Consider the following 15,966-nt stretch of genomic DNA (forward strand, 5'->3'; position numbering starts at 1 on the left):
GGTATAACAATAACAATAATAATAATAAAAATAATAATAATAATAATATAGATATATATTTTCCATCTCGACAACTTTAAAACCTTACAAGCTAGAACAAAATGAAATTAGGCCTACAGTGGACTATACCACGCACGGAGGTCGGCAGCATGTGAAGAAACCGAGGTCTATACGATATATGGAGTTTGGTGTCAAGGGGTTAAACTAACTGTATTAGCAAATTTTCTATAAAACCAAAGGGGGATACATAAAAACCTACCATAATGCACTTCAAGCTATACTATTCCAAAATTCTATCAATATATAATAACTTACATCTGCAGGCCCATCATCTTGTGCACCATCTACATCTGCAACACCATCTTCTTTTGATTTAGCTGTAGATTCAGTAAGAGCTCCATCAAGCTCCTCCATATTAAAGGGCTTCTTTTTCTTCTTCTTTTTTTTACCAAAATTTTCCAAATCCAAATTTCCATCTTGAAAGAAGATAAATTACACACAGCAATTAAAACAGGACACATGATAATTTTCATATCAAAATACCACACTTTTAGGCAGACAATAACATTTCCAACAATAATACAAGGATTAGAAATACTTCAACAGATCTGCAATAAACAATATCTAAAACAATAGTGTCAGAAAAGAAAAGGGGCGAGTCATTTATGCTTAGGAAATGACCACCCAATTAACTTTGTTCTTGAATGATTGCAGGTAAATGCACTCAGTTTGAGTGGGGAACATCAATTTCTTCATAACAATAATTAATAATATTGTTTTACGCCGTACTAACTACTTTTACGGTTTTCGTAGATGCCAAGGTGCTGGAATTTTGTCCCGAAGCGTTCTTTTAAATGCCAGTAAATCCACAGACACGAGACTGACGTATTTGAGCACCTTCAAATATCACCAGACTGAGCCAGGATTGAACCTGCCAACTTGGGGTCAGAAGGCCAGCGCCTCAATCGCCTGAGCCACTCAGCCTGGCAATTTCTTAACACAGACACTATCTGAATTGGACAGGATCCTGTTGGAAACCTTGGAATTAAGCAAATTAGATGGTATGGACATATGAGAAGGATGGCTTTAGGACCCCAAGAGCATATTATGAAAGGAATGTTCTTGGTAAGAGGCCCAGAGGGAGGCTTTGTGATAGTTGGGAAAAGCAAATTTTCAAAGACTTTGTCAAGCGCAATGTAAATTGGCAGCAAAAGGTAGAACGTCAGCTGTGGAAGGACAGGACAAACTGGAAGAGGCTCATAAAGACTTGCACCCGGCTTGCTGGAGTGGAAAATCGGTGACGATGCTCTGTAATAATTGTAAATCAATTCTACAGTTCTTTCATTTGAATGATAACAGTTCCCTTCCTCAATGACGAAGTCAGCCCAAAAGGAGAACAAAAGGACATATATTAATGCAAAAAAATTACACTGGCTGACAGAGCAAATGCAACACCAAGAAGGAGTGGTCAGAACTTTATGCCAATTGCAGGGTAGACTGACGTCACTGAGGTATGCTCAAGATGTGAAATGCGCCGCTGTGCTGCGCACGTAGCGAACGATAAATGGGACATGGCGTTGGCGAATGGCCCACTTCGTACCGTGATTTCTCAGCCGACAGTCATTGTAGAACGTGTTGTCGTGTGCCACAGGACACGTGTATAGCTAAGAATGCCAGGCCGCCGTCAACGGAGGCATTTCCAGCAGACAGACGACTTTACGAGGGTTATGGTGATCGGGCTGAGAAGGGCAGGTTGGTCGCTTCGTCAAATCGCAGCCGATACCCATAGGGATGTGTCCACGGTGCAGCGCCTGTGGCGAAGATGGTTGGTGCAGGGACATGTGGCACGTGCGAGGGGTCCAGGCGCAGCCCGAGTGACGGCAGCACGCAAGGATCGGCGCATCCGCCGCCAAGCGGTGGCAGCCCCGCACGCCACGTCAACCGCCATTCTTCAGCATGTGCAAGACACCCTGGCTGTTCCAATATCGACCAGAACAATTTCCCGTCGATTGGTTGAAGGAGGCCTGCACTCCCGGCGTCCGCTCAGAAGACTACCATTGACTCCACAGCATAGACGTGCACGCCTGGCATGGTGCCGGGCTAGAGCGACTTGGATGAGGGAATGGCGGAACGTCGTGTTCTCCGATGAGTCACGCTTCTGTTCTGTCAGTGATAGTCACCGCAGACGAGTGTGGCGTCGGCGTGGAGAAAGGTCAAATCCGGCAGTAACTGTGGAGCGCCCTACCGCTAGACAACGCGGCATCATGGTTTGGGGCGCTATTGCGTATGATTCCACGTCACCTCTAGTGCGTATTCAAGGCACGTTAAATGCCCACCGCTACGTGCAGCATGTGCTGCGGCCGGTGGCACTCCCGTACCTTCAGGGGCTGCCCAATGCTCTGTTTCAGCAGGATAATGCCCGCCCACACACTGCTCGCATCTCCCAACAGGCTCTACGAGGTGTACAGATGCTTCCGTGGCCAGCGTACTCTCCGGATCTCTCACCAATTGAACACGTGTGGGATCTCATTGGACGCCGTTTGCAAACTCTGCCCCAGCCTCGTACGGACGACCAACTGTGGCAAATGGTTGACAGAGAATGGAGAACCATCCCTCAGGACACCATCCGCACTCTTATTGACTCTGTACCTCGACGTGTTTCTGCGTGCATCGCCGCTCGCAGTGGTCCTACATCCTACTGAGTCGATGCCGTGCGCATTGTGTAACCTGCATATCGGTTTGAAATAAACATCAATTATTCGTCCGTGCCGTCTTTTTTTCCCCAACTTTCATCCCTTTCGAACCACTCCTTCTTGGTATTGCATTTGCTCTGTCAGTCAGTGTATTAATCATAAAGATTATGTGACTGATTTTTTCCCCACTTTTTTCATGTATAACAGCCATTTAAAAAAAAGATAATTATGTGCCTCTACATTAATTTAAAATAAGGTTTACTTTTTTGCGTGCAAAACCCCGAATTGTGGGTTCATTAGTGCTTCACAAACCTAAAAATCAAAGGGTTAATACTGGGTGTGAGCCTGCCCTTAACCACTACTGAAGCTTAAATTAAAAGTGAAGTTGTCATCTTAGATAATCCCAGAAGTGTTTGATAGGATTGAGGTCGGGCATTGGCCTACCCAGTCCATTTGCGGAACCTTGTCCACAAACTACTCTTGAACAGACCCCGTGTTACGCAGAAACACAAAATGATCATGTCTTAATTGGACTTCTTTGGAGACAACGTGCAGCTGGTCAAAATGTCCTTGCAACCTTCCACCTTTGAAGTCCATATCATTACGAGAAGAAAGTCCCTTCCATGTAAAACAAACCACATTGTCAGTGCACCTTCATCAAATTTTGCCATGAGCACTGTATAAGCTGGCATATGTTGTTCGCCTGGCATTCACAACAATCAAACTCTGCCATCTGACTGTCACATGGTATAGTGCGATTCTGTCATCCAGGGGCCACAGGTGGTGTACTTTACATCACTGAATGTAGTGCTTAGCATTCACCAGCGAAATGTGCAGCTTATGGGCAAGTGCCTGAGTCTTGAATCCCAGCCTTGTACAGTATCTCCTGATGCATAGTTATGGCACAGTGGCACTGCAAGACTCATGAGTGATATTATCAATGCTCAATGGTCCCTGTTAGTCAATACATGTGGCCTACCCAGCCATGGCTGTGCCTTCCCGTTTCCACTTCATAATCCGTCCTCGATAATCAACTTGGGCAACTTAGAGATGGGTGGAAATGGCCCTGACCAATTACTAATTGATGTAGCAACTAATAACTATTCTATGTATGAAGTCATTAAGCTCCCTTTCCTCTCCCCTTCTGCAGGTGTCTTGTAGCACTGAACAATGAGCCCTGAGCTGCTTTTTATAGCAGCAGTGACAGTCCTAGTGACATCTAGACTCCAGGTTATGTGTACAGAGCCCGTGGGCATTTTCTTACCTGTTCCCCTATCGGGCGCGTCCCAGGTGGCGGATAGGGAGGCCCTCCGGACTTGTCTTGAGGGTCTGAGGGAAATAAAATAAAATACCCTCTCGCGGACCAAAAACAGGCATTACCAGAAAACTTCTTGAGGGATTGTGATTGTTACTAGCCCAAGTCAAGACTTCGAAGTGGAGGCCTCGCCCACACATGCTAGAGAGGCATCCATGCTTCCTCTACATCGGTGATACGGTGGTTCAGGTGAAGTGGGGCTGGTGATTGAGGTGAAGGCTCACTGCGGGGGGCTGGAACCAACACATCACTTTGCTCTACATAGCATGAACGAGCTGCAGGTTGGGAAAGGGGTGATCCCAACCTAGGGGGAAAGTCATGGCTGTGAACTCAGTCGTATTAATGCCAAGTGGAGACTACGTGAGTAGGCCTACTGAAGGGGGAACAAACCTGGCTAGGTTCGGGCCAGGGGCAGACCGCTGGATGGACGACTGAGGGGCGTGGTCTCTGCTACGGAGAGCCTGAATTGCGGGAGGACAATGTCTGGCTGAATGCCTCACCAGGGATGGTGAGAAAAAAGCTCAGGACTCTAGAAGGGGGCAAAAACCCTATGATTGATTGAAATATGGATGCTTATAAAGAACCAATTTCAAATACTTTGACATCAAGGGAAGCCATGGAAGGTCTAGTAGAGCAGATCTGGGAGCAAGCCCACGATGAAAAACTGGAGACAGAAGTCCCAATTGGACAGGCTGTCACCGACTCAAAACAAGAAATGGCAACAGAAGCTCAAGTAGAGCAGACTGCTACCACAAGCAAACGAGGTACATACGTAGAGACAGAACTGAAGGTTTCCGCATTGAAAATTCAACAGATTTCATATCGACAGACCACCTTGCAACAGTGCATATTACAAGGAAAGGAAGAAAGCGAGGAACGAAGCCAAAATAGCGGCCGGAATTTGGACAGAGAAGAAGCCAAGGAACAGGGATCGGCGAGAGGCTATCCCTCCAACACCACCCAAAAGGCCAAGGTCGGGGGATAGTACGCCATCAAGTTCGGCTATAAAACCACCCACCAAGAAACAGAAGGAAGAGATGGTCATGTCCTTTTCAGAAAGACTAACTTCAATCAAGGTAGCAGTAATACCTAAAACCTTTCCTGGCGGGAAACTGAAGGAGGAAGACTTGAAGGAACTTTCATCTGCTCTGATAGTGCAAATAAAACCGCTGACAGACAGGTGCCTTCCAGGCTTCCTCGAGTTTCCAAGGCTGGAAAGTGGAGCAATGGTACTGATCTGTGCAAATCCAGAAGCTAAAAGATGGCTGGAATAGACAGTGGCCAATTGCAACCCTTGGAAAGTGGAGAATTTGGAGGAGGCAGAAGCCAAGAAGGTGCTAAATACAGCAAAGGTCATCACCAAGTTTCCTCCTCCATTTGACAAGATGAAGGTCGATGATGTGCTTGTCAGGATACATCAGCATGACACTAAACTTCCGACAAAAGAGTATTATACTAATACTAGTAAATTTATTCTTTGTCAACACTGGTTCATATTATCACTAAACTCTCTATCATTGACAAGTTTATGCAATGTAAACAATACTGTACATATATAAGAATGTTTATATTGATTTGATAGAATCTTAGGATGTTCTTGTAGAACGAAAATTATCATTCTTTGTATAATAGTGTGTATTTTTCAGGCATATTTATGGTGTTATAATTTACATTTAATTGAAGTGTGTTTGACAAATTAAATTTCTTTTGTTACATTTAACTAATACCAATATAAATGGTCCGCTATTGGACATTATAAATTTTCCAGCTAACTCACTCCTGGCTGCCAGCGTTTCGCCCCCGTGTGCTAGGCTAGGCTCATCAGCTGGTACCTAGCACACCTACCAAGACTCTGAATAGTGCATACCGTGGAGGCCATTGCGTAGGCTAATTGTAGCCACCGGCAGTGCCAATGCACTACGAGAGACATTGTCTCATTATCAAAAATTGATGCCTGCTTGGCCATCAGATGATGTAGATGTTGATTCCCATAGGGAATCAGAAATAATTGTTCCGAATGAGTAAATTTGGTAGGTGGGCTAGGTAGCAGCTGATGAGCCCAGCCTAGCACATGGGGGCGAAACGCTGGCAGCCAGGAGTGAGTTAGCTGGAAAATTTATAATGTCCAATAGCGGACCATTTATATTGGTATTATAAATTTACTCATTCGGAACAATTATTTCTGATTCCCTATGGGAATCAACATCTACATCATCTGATGGCCAAGCAGGCATCAATTTTTGATAATGAGACAATGTCTCTCATAGTGCATTGGCACTGCCGGTGGCTACAATTAGCCTATGCAATGGCCTCCACGGTATGCACTATCCAGCGTCTTGGTAGGTGTGCTAGGTACCAGCTGATGAGCCCAGCCTAGCACACGGGGGCGAAACGCTGGCAGCCAGGAGTGAGTTAGCTGGAAAATTTATAATGTCCAATAACGGACCATTTATATTGGTATTATAAATTTACTCATTCGGAACAATTATTTTTGATTCCCTATGGGAATCAACATCTACATCACATTTAACTAAGTCGACAAAGAAGAGTATGGCTTCATTCCTAACTAAAGAAACCTAGTTCTACTTTAGTCGTTTTGACATAGTATCCCATGATATACCAGGTGCCGTAAAATACAAAGATGGATCTAATTTATAAGCTTTAATACATGTATCTCTAAAATTTCAATTTTCAATTATATTTGCTAATATTAATACATCAGGCTTATTATATAATCTTGTAGCCTATATTATTTCATGTCTTTAATATTGAATTTCTTCCAAACCTGTTTTGCATGAACATATTCTTTAGTAGGTATATGAGATTTATCAAAATTGGAATAAAAACATTCTTTCCTACCTAATTCTGCTTTTTCAATTTTTCTTTACAATTCATATAATCATAAGGATAAACACCTATTAATCATCAAATCTAATTGTTCACCTTAATGAAAGAGATTTTGAAGAGCTCAAGAAGAGAGGCCTTAAGACCAAGCTTGGACTAGGGCAGATCCAATTTCAAGTAATTGAGGGAAAAACAAAACCTAGCGTTGGCAAGGACGGCACTGACAGTTCTACAGGCCAACCTACAACATAAAAAATCAGCTGTGGCCAATTTCGTCAGGAAGTTCAAGACTGAGGCTACCAATGCGGCTCGGATACAAGAGACATGGGTAGTAAAGGGCAGAGTAGCAGGACTGGCAGAATCTGGAGGTAAGCTAATGTACGATACTACATCGAATATACCTAGAACATGTTTACTTGTGAGCAGAAAAACAAAATGCCTTCTGTTGCAGGAACATTGTTCAAAGGACTTAGCGGCCGTCAAGATAAAACTTGGAAACTGGGAAGGTCCCAGAGAGATAACCATAGGCTCTGTATACCTCCCATATGACTCGACTAATCTGCCCCATCAGAAGAAGTTGAGAATGTAATTTGTAACGCAAAGAGGAGAGGCGAACGCCTAGTCCTTGCAGCAGATGCAAATTACCACACGGCATGGAGTAGCACTAACTGCAATGCAAGAGGCGAGTCTTTGCTAGAGTTTATTACTGGAACTGAGTTGATAATACTAAACCTAGGAAACAAGCCTACATTTATAAATAAAAATCATAGGGAGGTAATAGACATTACACTAAGCACTACGCATATTACAAACTTTATTAAAGACTGGAAGGTGCTGGAGGAACCATCATTGGCAGACCAACAGCACAACCAATTTGCAATACAGTGGAACCTCGATTATCCGTTCCTGGAAAGTACGTTTTCCCGGAATATGCGTTCAAATTACGTGGTCCCGAGAGCATCGTAATTAAATCACGTTGTAAAAGTCCCGCATTATCCGTTCCTCGAAGAAACGATTTCCCGGATCAACCGTCCAGAAATTCCAGTCCCATCAACGCTAAATCCTCGATCAATCGTTTTTTAATAAACTGTATCTCACGACAGGACGGCTATGGCATATTTATGGATCTTGGCGTTCGGCGGTGAACTTGCATAAGGGACCATCTTAGCATCGCATTCGGGTGGTATTGTTTAGAGAATCTCGGAAAATCATAGGGCAGAGAGTGGCCACAGCAATTGCTAGAAGACACGGCGTATTTCTACAGCTCTGCGTGAAGACGGAACGAGTTTCGTCAAATGTTCGCACTTATAAAACGTCCATATTATGTCTAGGGTTAGATGTTTTCTTATTTACATTTTTTCGATCGTACTGCCGAAGGGGTTTTCGGCACTTTGCTCAGGGCACTGCAGACCTAAGTGGGCTTTCAGGCAGGAATCGAAACTGCTCCTTAACACAAATTCAGTATTTTTTATATTATCGTACATGATTATGTTAGCGAGACGAAAACAGATGTTGCACCTTACATTAAAAAAAAGAAAGCCATGGGAGGTCTTGGGATTGCCTATTACTGTTACTAATGTAAGACTGGGAATTTTACGTTTTCGTGTTAAAATACCAAAAACCGCAGTCGTTTTACTTGCGCACGTTACATTTTAAATGATTGGTATCATTTCAAACTCGTACTGACATGTGCAGCGAGCGCACTTTCCAGATGACCTCAAGGTCACGAATAACCGTAATTTCTGAAGTTTTGATATTTCTTTTATCTTTCTAATTTGATTGGATTTGTGACGCGCAGAATTGAATATAATGTATTCGAGAACTTTTAAGAATCGATACTTACATTCGAAACCCTGTTTTCGAGTTCAACATGACCTTTAAAAGTCGATGTAGGCCTAATTTGCGCGGTACGAGATTTCCAGAAACTGACTACGAACAGTATACCGGAGACCAAATTACAATGAAAGATTAAGAAATGAACGGATTTCGCCATCATTTTGGGTGCTTTTGTATCTAATATGCTTTATTTTATTAGATGCGAGAATTAAAAGCTACTTGTGGTCGATTGTCGTTTGGCTTGGCGTTGTTAGATTTTTCGAAGAGTTTGGCTAGCGTAATCAAAGTTGCTGAACTGAAAGAAGTTTTCACGGGAAACTGACGAAGATTCCCCTGTAAAATTGAATATAAAGTATCGAGATTTTGAACTCGCGTACCGGTAATTAATGCGGTTCGCGGTCTAACATGCCCGGCTCTCATCCAGAGGGCCCGGGTTCGATTGCGACCAGGTCAGGCAATTTTACCTGGATATAAGTCTGGTTCCAGGTCCACTTAGCCTACGTGATTACCTTCAATTGTGGAGCTACCGTATCTAATGGTGAGATGGCGACCCCGATCTACAGAGCCAGGAATATCGGCCGAGAGGATTCGTCGCACTGACGATGCGCCCCTCGTAATCTGCAGGCCTTCGGGCTGAGCAGCGGTCGCTTGGCAGGCAAAGTCTCACTGGGGCTGTAGTTTAGTTTGGTTTAGGAGTTTTTGTAAGATTATAATTATACATATTTCATTTTTGTGATGTTTAGCCAAATTGATAGTTTTCATTCATTCCCGGATTTTCCGTTTTCCCGTGTTGTACGTTTTATTTCCACGGTCCCTCGAAAAACGGAGAATCGAGGTTTCACTGTAGATGCAAACTATGTAGGATTGAGATATACCGAGACCCAAAAACAACTAACTGGGATAGATACAGAAAAGTTCTAGGGAAGGCTGTACAAAAACTTCCAACTAACGTGAGAGGACAGAAAGAATTGGATGAGGCAGATGTGCCGCACACAGTTTGCCTTGGTGACGTACTTCTTAGAACATACCACATTCTTTGACCGCTATCGACATTTCTGTCAATCTATTCCCTGGACGTGACGTATGACTTGTTTTCTACTTGACAGAGAGCGCTTCCAGCCATCAGCCGAAGTGTCTCCGGGCAGTCTTGTGCTCACTCTCTTGGGAATAAGATCGTTAGACGGTGAAGCCAACATGGCGGTCTATATAACAATGAGCATCTTGAGATGCGAAATATTTTACCTGTGTCGTTTAATTTTCATGCCCTGGATTTATCCACTCAATTGCCCGACTCTTCCTTTGAGTCGCTATTTTGTGACTACCCAAAGGCACTGCACTCCGCCCGATTATTCAGGTATTTTCCATTACTTGGCTTGCTATAGTTGCGTGGCCATATTAGTTATATATTCCTTCTGCTAATTTCAAGTTTCATTTTACTATAGGTTTCCACTGATTTTTGTGTGCTCTATTTTTCGAGCCATATAAGCCTGTGAGGATGGAGGATGATATTGGTCTGTTGTGTGATTGTTTTGCGTGCATGTGATATGATGCTTGAGACCTACTACTTTTTATCATTCATTGATTTCTTTCATGGCCGAGTTCTGGATGTGTGATGCTGTGTTTTGACGCTATGACTGGTATTCATATTCGTCCCTGGCAAGGCGATATGGATACGTTGTGGGCGTGCTGGTTGGGATATGCCTTGCCTCGATGCGGCGATCCTTTATTCTTCTTACGCATCTTGTATTGAGCTCATGAGTCCATGAAAGCACGTCTTGCTATGCAGATTACTGTATATTCGTTATGTATCTGGACATACTGATTATTCTGATTTACGTTCGTTTCTTCTGGAGCGATGCTCAAGAACAAGCCTTTTGCCAGCTTAAAGATGCCCCTCTGTCAAGCTCCCGTGTTGCAAAGTCCTGACTTTAACGGGGAATTTGTCCTTCAGAACGCCAGTGATATTGCCATCTCTGCCGTATTGAACCAAAAACTTGAAAACGATCATCTTGCCACCAATGCTTACCTTAGTAAGAGATTGCACGGCTCCGAAACCAGGTACTCCACGTATGAGAATGTCTGGCTGTTGTCCTTGGTGTCGAGAAATTTCATTCGTATCTCGAACATCGACATTTCTGGGTCCATACTGATAATCAAGCACTATCCTGGATGGCTGCTAATGTCGAAAGATTAGGGAGGACTGCTCGTTGGATTCTCCGATTGTCATCTTATAATTTCACTGTTGTTCACGTAAGAGGCAAAGACAACATTGTTGCCGATTGTTTGTCACGCAGGTTTGAAAGTGGTGAAACAGCTGATTACGAGATCGGGTGTAGTCCGGATAATCATTTTCCTGTTTGCATTCTTCAGAATTACCCTTTTCGTTTTTCCGAATTGTCAATTCCAGAAGAAAGACGATGAATGTATCCCTCTAGCCGACAGACTTTCGAAGAAGGAACAGGGTTAGGAATCCTTTGAATTGAAGGAGGGCCTTTTGTGTCAAAAGTCTACACAACCGTACATCTAAGATTTTCATTTCCCAGAATCGGAGACCCATGATCCTAAATTATTATCACAATTCTCATTTAGGTGCTCATCTCGGACAATTGAAAACTTTCCACAAAATTTCTCGAAATTATTACTGGCCGAACTTGAAAAAAGGAAGTCTTTCAGTATGTCAAAACCTGTGATGTTTACCAAAAATGTAAGACTGCTCAGAATACTCAGATCGGTTTTCATTCCGCCAACGTTGCTAGTTCTCCTGGTGAGAAATTATTCATTGATTTTTTTGGACCCCTAACTCGATCTCGGTCTGGCAACGTCAGTATTTTGTCTGTCATTGATGGTTTCTCCAAATTTATTTGGCTGTTCCCTGTTTGCAAAATCAATTCTAACGTCACTGTGAATTTAATAACTAAACATATCTTCAGCGTTTTTTGGCCCGCCTAGGAAATTAGTCTCTGAAAATTCTTTGGTCTTTGCCAGCACTAGGTTCCGCAATTTATGCTTCTCCTGGGGAATCAAACACATCCGTCTTAGCCCTCACCACCCCCAACCGAAGCTTGTTGAAAGATTTCATCGCAATTTGAAAATCTATTTGTCTGCCTTCCATTATAACACCCAATCCCTTTGGGATTGCTATCTCTCTTTTTTCAGCCTAGGATTCAACACTGCCATGCACGAGTCCAGCCGGTTCACTCCTGCCAAACTGTTTCTGGGCAGGGTCCCCAACGATCCACTCTCTTTGAAATGGAGTGTTGAATATCTCTCCGAACCCTCGCGGCGTCTGGATGTCCTGGAGAAGTGGAAGATAGCCTCCGAGCAGCTGATCAAAACCAGAGATAGGGTGGCGCAGAGATATAACAAGGGAAGAATACCTGTGCCTTTCCGCGTCGGAAATCTGGTTTTGGTAAAGAGGTTTCCCGTCAATTCTGCCACAGATCACATTAGAAGAAAGTTGTGTCGAAAGTGGTCTGAGCCCAAAAGGATCAGTGAGTTTCTGGGACCTGTCACGGTCAAAGAGGATCTCTCCGCCCGTGTGCAATCAAAAGCACACGTTTCCATGTTGAAAAAGTATTATTCCAGGGCTCGTAACACTCATTTATTTAGTAGCCTTATGATATATTGGACTTGATTGAGTTAACCTTGGCTTGTTGCAAGCACATATGCTCATATTATTTTTGTTTCAGGTAATGATTGCCCTGCGAGAAACATATGTATTGTAAGGAAAAGGAAAATACCGATAGCTCGACCTATTTCCTTCGCAATTCACCCTTAGAGACAGAAGAGTTCGGAATGTATTGGAATATGGTGGTCTGGACTTGTTTAATTCGCTGGGATTGTTAATCGGCGACTACGTATGCTTACCTGACTTGCCATAGCTCTCGTTTGAGTCTATATTACTCGGTGAAAAGACACTGACGCTTGCATACTTCTCCATGAATCTGTGATTGATAACGGAAGGATGTTCATTTTCTTGTGTACTTCCAAAATAAGGTGTAACTATAATGTATGTATAGGTATTTTCATATTCTGTTGTCCATGTTTTATGTTTAGGTAATTGTTTGATATGTTTAGTTGTAAGGTGTGCGCACACTTAGTGTTAAGTTTCACCCTTGGGTAAAATGAGCCCTTCTTGTCTGATCACCAAGTAAGGACTCATTTTCGAGGGGGTGTGGGGAAGATGTGCCGCACCAAGTATGCCTTGGTGACGTACTTCTTAGAACATACCACATTCTTTGACCGCTATCGACATTTCTGTCGATCTATTCCCTGGACGTGAAGTATGACTTGTTTTCTCCTTGACAGAGAGCACTTCCGGCCATCAGCTGAAGTGTCTCCGGGCAGTCTTGTCCTCACTTTCTTGGGAATAAGATCGTTAAAGACGGTGAAGCCAACATGGCGGTCTATATAACAATGACCATCTTGAGATGTGAAATATTTTACCTGTGTCATTTACTTTTCCTGCCGTGGATTTATCCACTCAATTGCCCAACTCTTCCTTTGAGTCGCTATTTTGTGACTACCTAAAGGCACTGCACTCCGCTCGATTATTCAGGTAATTTTCATTTCTTGGCTTGCTATGATTGCGTGGGCATATTAGTTATATATTCCTTCTGCTAATTTTACGGTTCATTTTACTGTAGGTTTCCACTGATTTTTGTGTGCTCTATTTTTCATGTCATATAAGCCTGTGAGGATGGAGGATGATATCGGCCTGTTGTGTGATTATTTTGCGTGCATGTGATATGATGCTTGAGACGTACATACTACTTTTTATCAGGAGGCGGGGTCCTATCTACAAGAAAAATTTTAATTAGATTGAATAATAGTTTTTTATTCAGGAAATTCATTTCAAAGTGCACATCACCTTACTGTTGATAGTCGCTGTCTTCAACATCGTTTAATGATCCGTGCTCCCAGTTCACCAGGCTGAACGGGTTGGAACACGTTCTGGAAGTTGCCAATACCTCGTTGAGATAAGGCCAGAACACCCAAGTCGGTTTGATATGGGTTAGAGTCTCGAACTTTCAACGTTCTGGATGATCTCCGACGATGTTGCGAGGTAATCACTCGTCACATAACTTATACGAGTGTCCAGAATTACACAGTCACCCAACACTTTGGTTTAACAGCACTGTTTCATTTAATATGGTTGGGATATGCCGTCGAATTCACGCTTAATCTTGTAGATAGAATTTAAAAGTTCACTAAAGATGTAGATGCGGTTGGAAGAAAATAAAGCACAGTTCATGAATAGAAATAATGAAACTGAAATTGTTCACGCACTTGGCACAGTTCGGGGTGATTTTCCACTAAATAAATTAGCACTTGACATTGAAAGAAATGTATCACTGCTCTAGAGTTTATCAAAGATACTGCTGTCAGTCGTGCAATAATACTAAACACTTTGACGAAGAAATAAGGTTGAAATGAAAAGCACAGTTCGTTGTTAGGCGCACTTGACATTGAATAAAATAGGCGACTGCTCGAGAGTTTATCAAAGATACTGCTGTCAGTCATACACAAATAATTTCCACACTGTTCAGAAGAATAATACACAGTTCTATTTGAATTGGATAAAAGAAACACAGTTTGAATTCACAGTGAAACACTTGTATCTCAGCACACGATTATACTTTTATCATGGTAATCATTTGCAGTAACATGCATGGGAAAGTTCGAACACTTTCATAAATACTCGTGTCTATTAAGGAAATTATGCTGACTGAGATGTAAAGAAAAAATATCACAGTTCCTAGAATATTACAGTAGTGTCACATTTAAATTAATATTGGTTCAAAGATTAAGTTTCACACAGGCAACGTGGTAATGAACTCAGTTCTCCAAGAACGGAAGTAAGTTATATTGAGAAGTTTCTACAAGCGCACAGAACATAAGTTCCACTGAACTGTTGTCACTTAAGTCCAATACATGACTTGTCATAATCAGAGTTCCCACACACACAAACTTTATAAGTTCAAATAAAGACTTTGAATAATTTGTTCTTCATCACTCGCAAAAATTACAAGTACAACTTGACTAATAGACTCAATGTCCATTATAAAGACTTTGTTATACATTAGAGTCCACACGCGCACAATTGATAAGTTCAACATGACTGTCAAAGTAAGTCCCACATGAAGACTTTAAATATTCAAAGATAGCCTCTGTCAGCTCTTCGACAAACACTGCAGCGTGGAGTGTCAGGCTGAACACTCAGCTATGACTGTCTGATCTGGGTAAAATCAGTTCTCCTTATATTCGGTTTGGGGGCTCCTACGTCGTCATATAACGTGATCCCTTGAGGCTGGTTATCTCATGAATCCCTTGACGGATTTCCTTGAGATTCACAATTTGAGACATTTATGTTATCTCCTCAAAATGACGTATCGCTCAAGTCGCTGCGATAATTATTAGAGAAGTTTGGAAATTTTTTCAATCGAATGTTCGCAAAGGTGTGACATACATATCCAGAACATACCAGGTCAGGCCAGCTATACGTGGCACGTCAGGCGGGTAGTCTATCTTGCCCCTGCAGCTACGTCACACACACAGCTGTCCCCGGCTCGCCTGCTCGTTCCTCCGAACGTAAACAAACCAAGTTCGCTCTGAATATCTTGCGTGATGATTGAATACAATTAATTATCAAAAAATACGCATGTGCAGGTCGTAACCGGTACAATATATCCACCCATTCATGCCCGCACCTTCTTTCACCTCCAAGTTCCACAAAATCCCCGGAACAAAAATTACAATGTCGCTACTTATATATGAAAATTAAAATAAATGCGATTCATTGTGGTACATGCTTGTATGTTTTAATATGCTTCCGGCTGCCGGGTTGGTAACAGTGAGCGGCACGCTCGCATCCACTGTTGACGCCTGGCTTAGAGTTACTTTCTTCATTGATAGTGTGGTGATCGAGTCGTGAAGATGTCGAAAAGTGGAGTGAAAGTTTGGCTATCGGAATTTAAGTACTACACAAGTAGTGGGAGAGTCGTCTTCTGTGCCTACAGTATTGTAACAAAGGGGTGATTTTTATATATAGTACCAGGAAGGTATATGGCCTGGTACATCATTTTTCTAAGTTATTCTTTATTAAACAAATGCTCAGCTTTAGCGTCTGAAACAGCTGTACGAGCTGCTGCAGGAGTGAGAGAGAGAGAGAGAGAGAGCGCGAGAGGGGAACAGGCCAAGTGACGTAATCGTCGCCACATGTTCTCGACTTCCCCTATGAATACTCTGGAAATATTTCCGTAACTTTTGAATGGCTTA

The 15,966-nt window shown here is 42.7% G+C and overlaps 1 protein-coding gene across 1 annotated transcript in view; it reads right to left on the bottom strand.

Moving 5' to 3' along the window:
* Positions 1 to 15,966, bottom strand: part of eIF2beta (eukaryotic translation initiation factor 2 subunit beta) — a 119,324-nt gene that overhangs the window by 78,745 nt on the left and 24,613 nt on the right. The window contains exon 3 of the mRNA XM_067159744.2: positions 316 to 476. Coding sequence (XP_067015845.1) covers positions 316 to 476 — 161 coding nt within the window. The remainder of the gene's footprint in view (positions 1 to 315; positions 477 to 15,966) is intronic.

Source organism: Anabrus simplex, chromosome 1 (assembly GCF_040414725.1).
Source record: "Anabrus simplex isolate iqAnaSimp1 chromosome 1, ASM4041472v1, whole genome shotgun sequence".
Classification (NCBI taxonomy): Eukaryota; Metazoa; Arthropoda; class Insecta; order Orthoptera; family Tettigoniidae; genus Anabrus; species Anabrus simplex.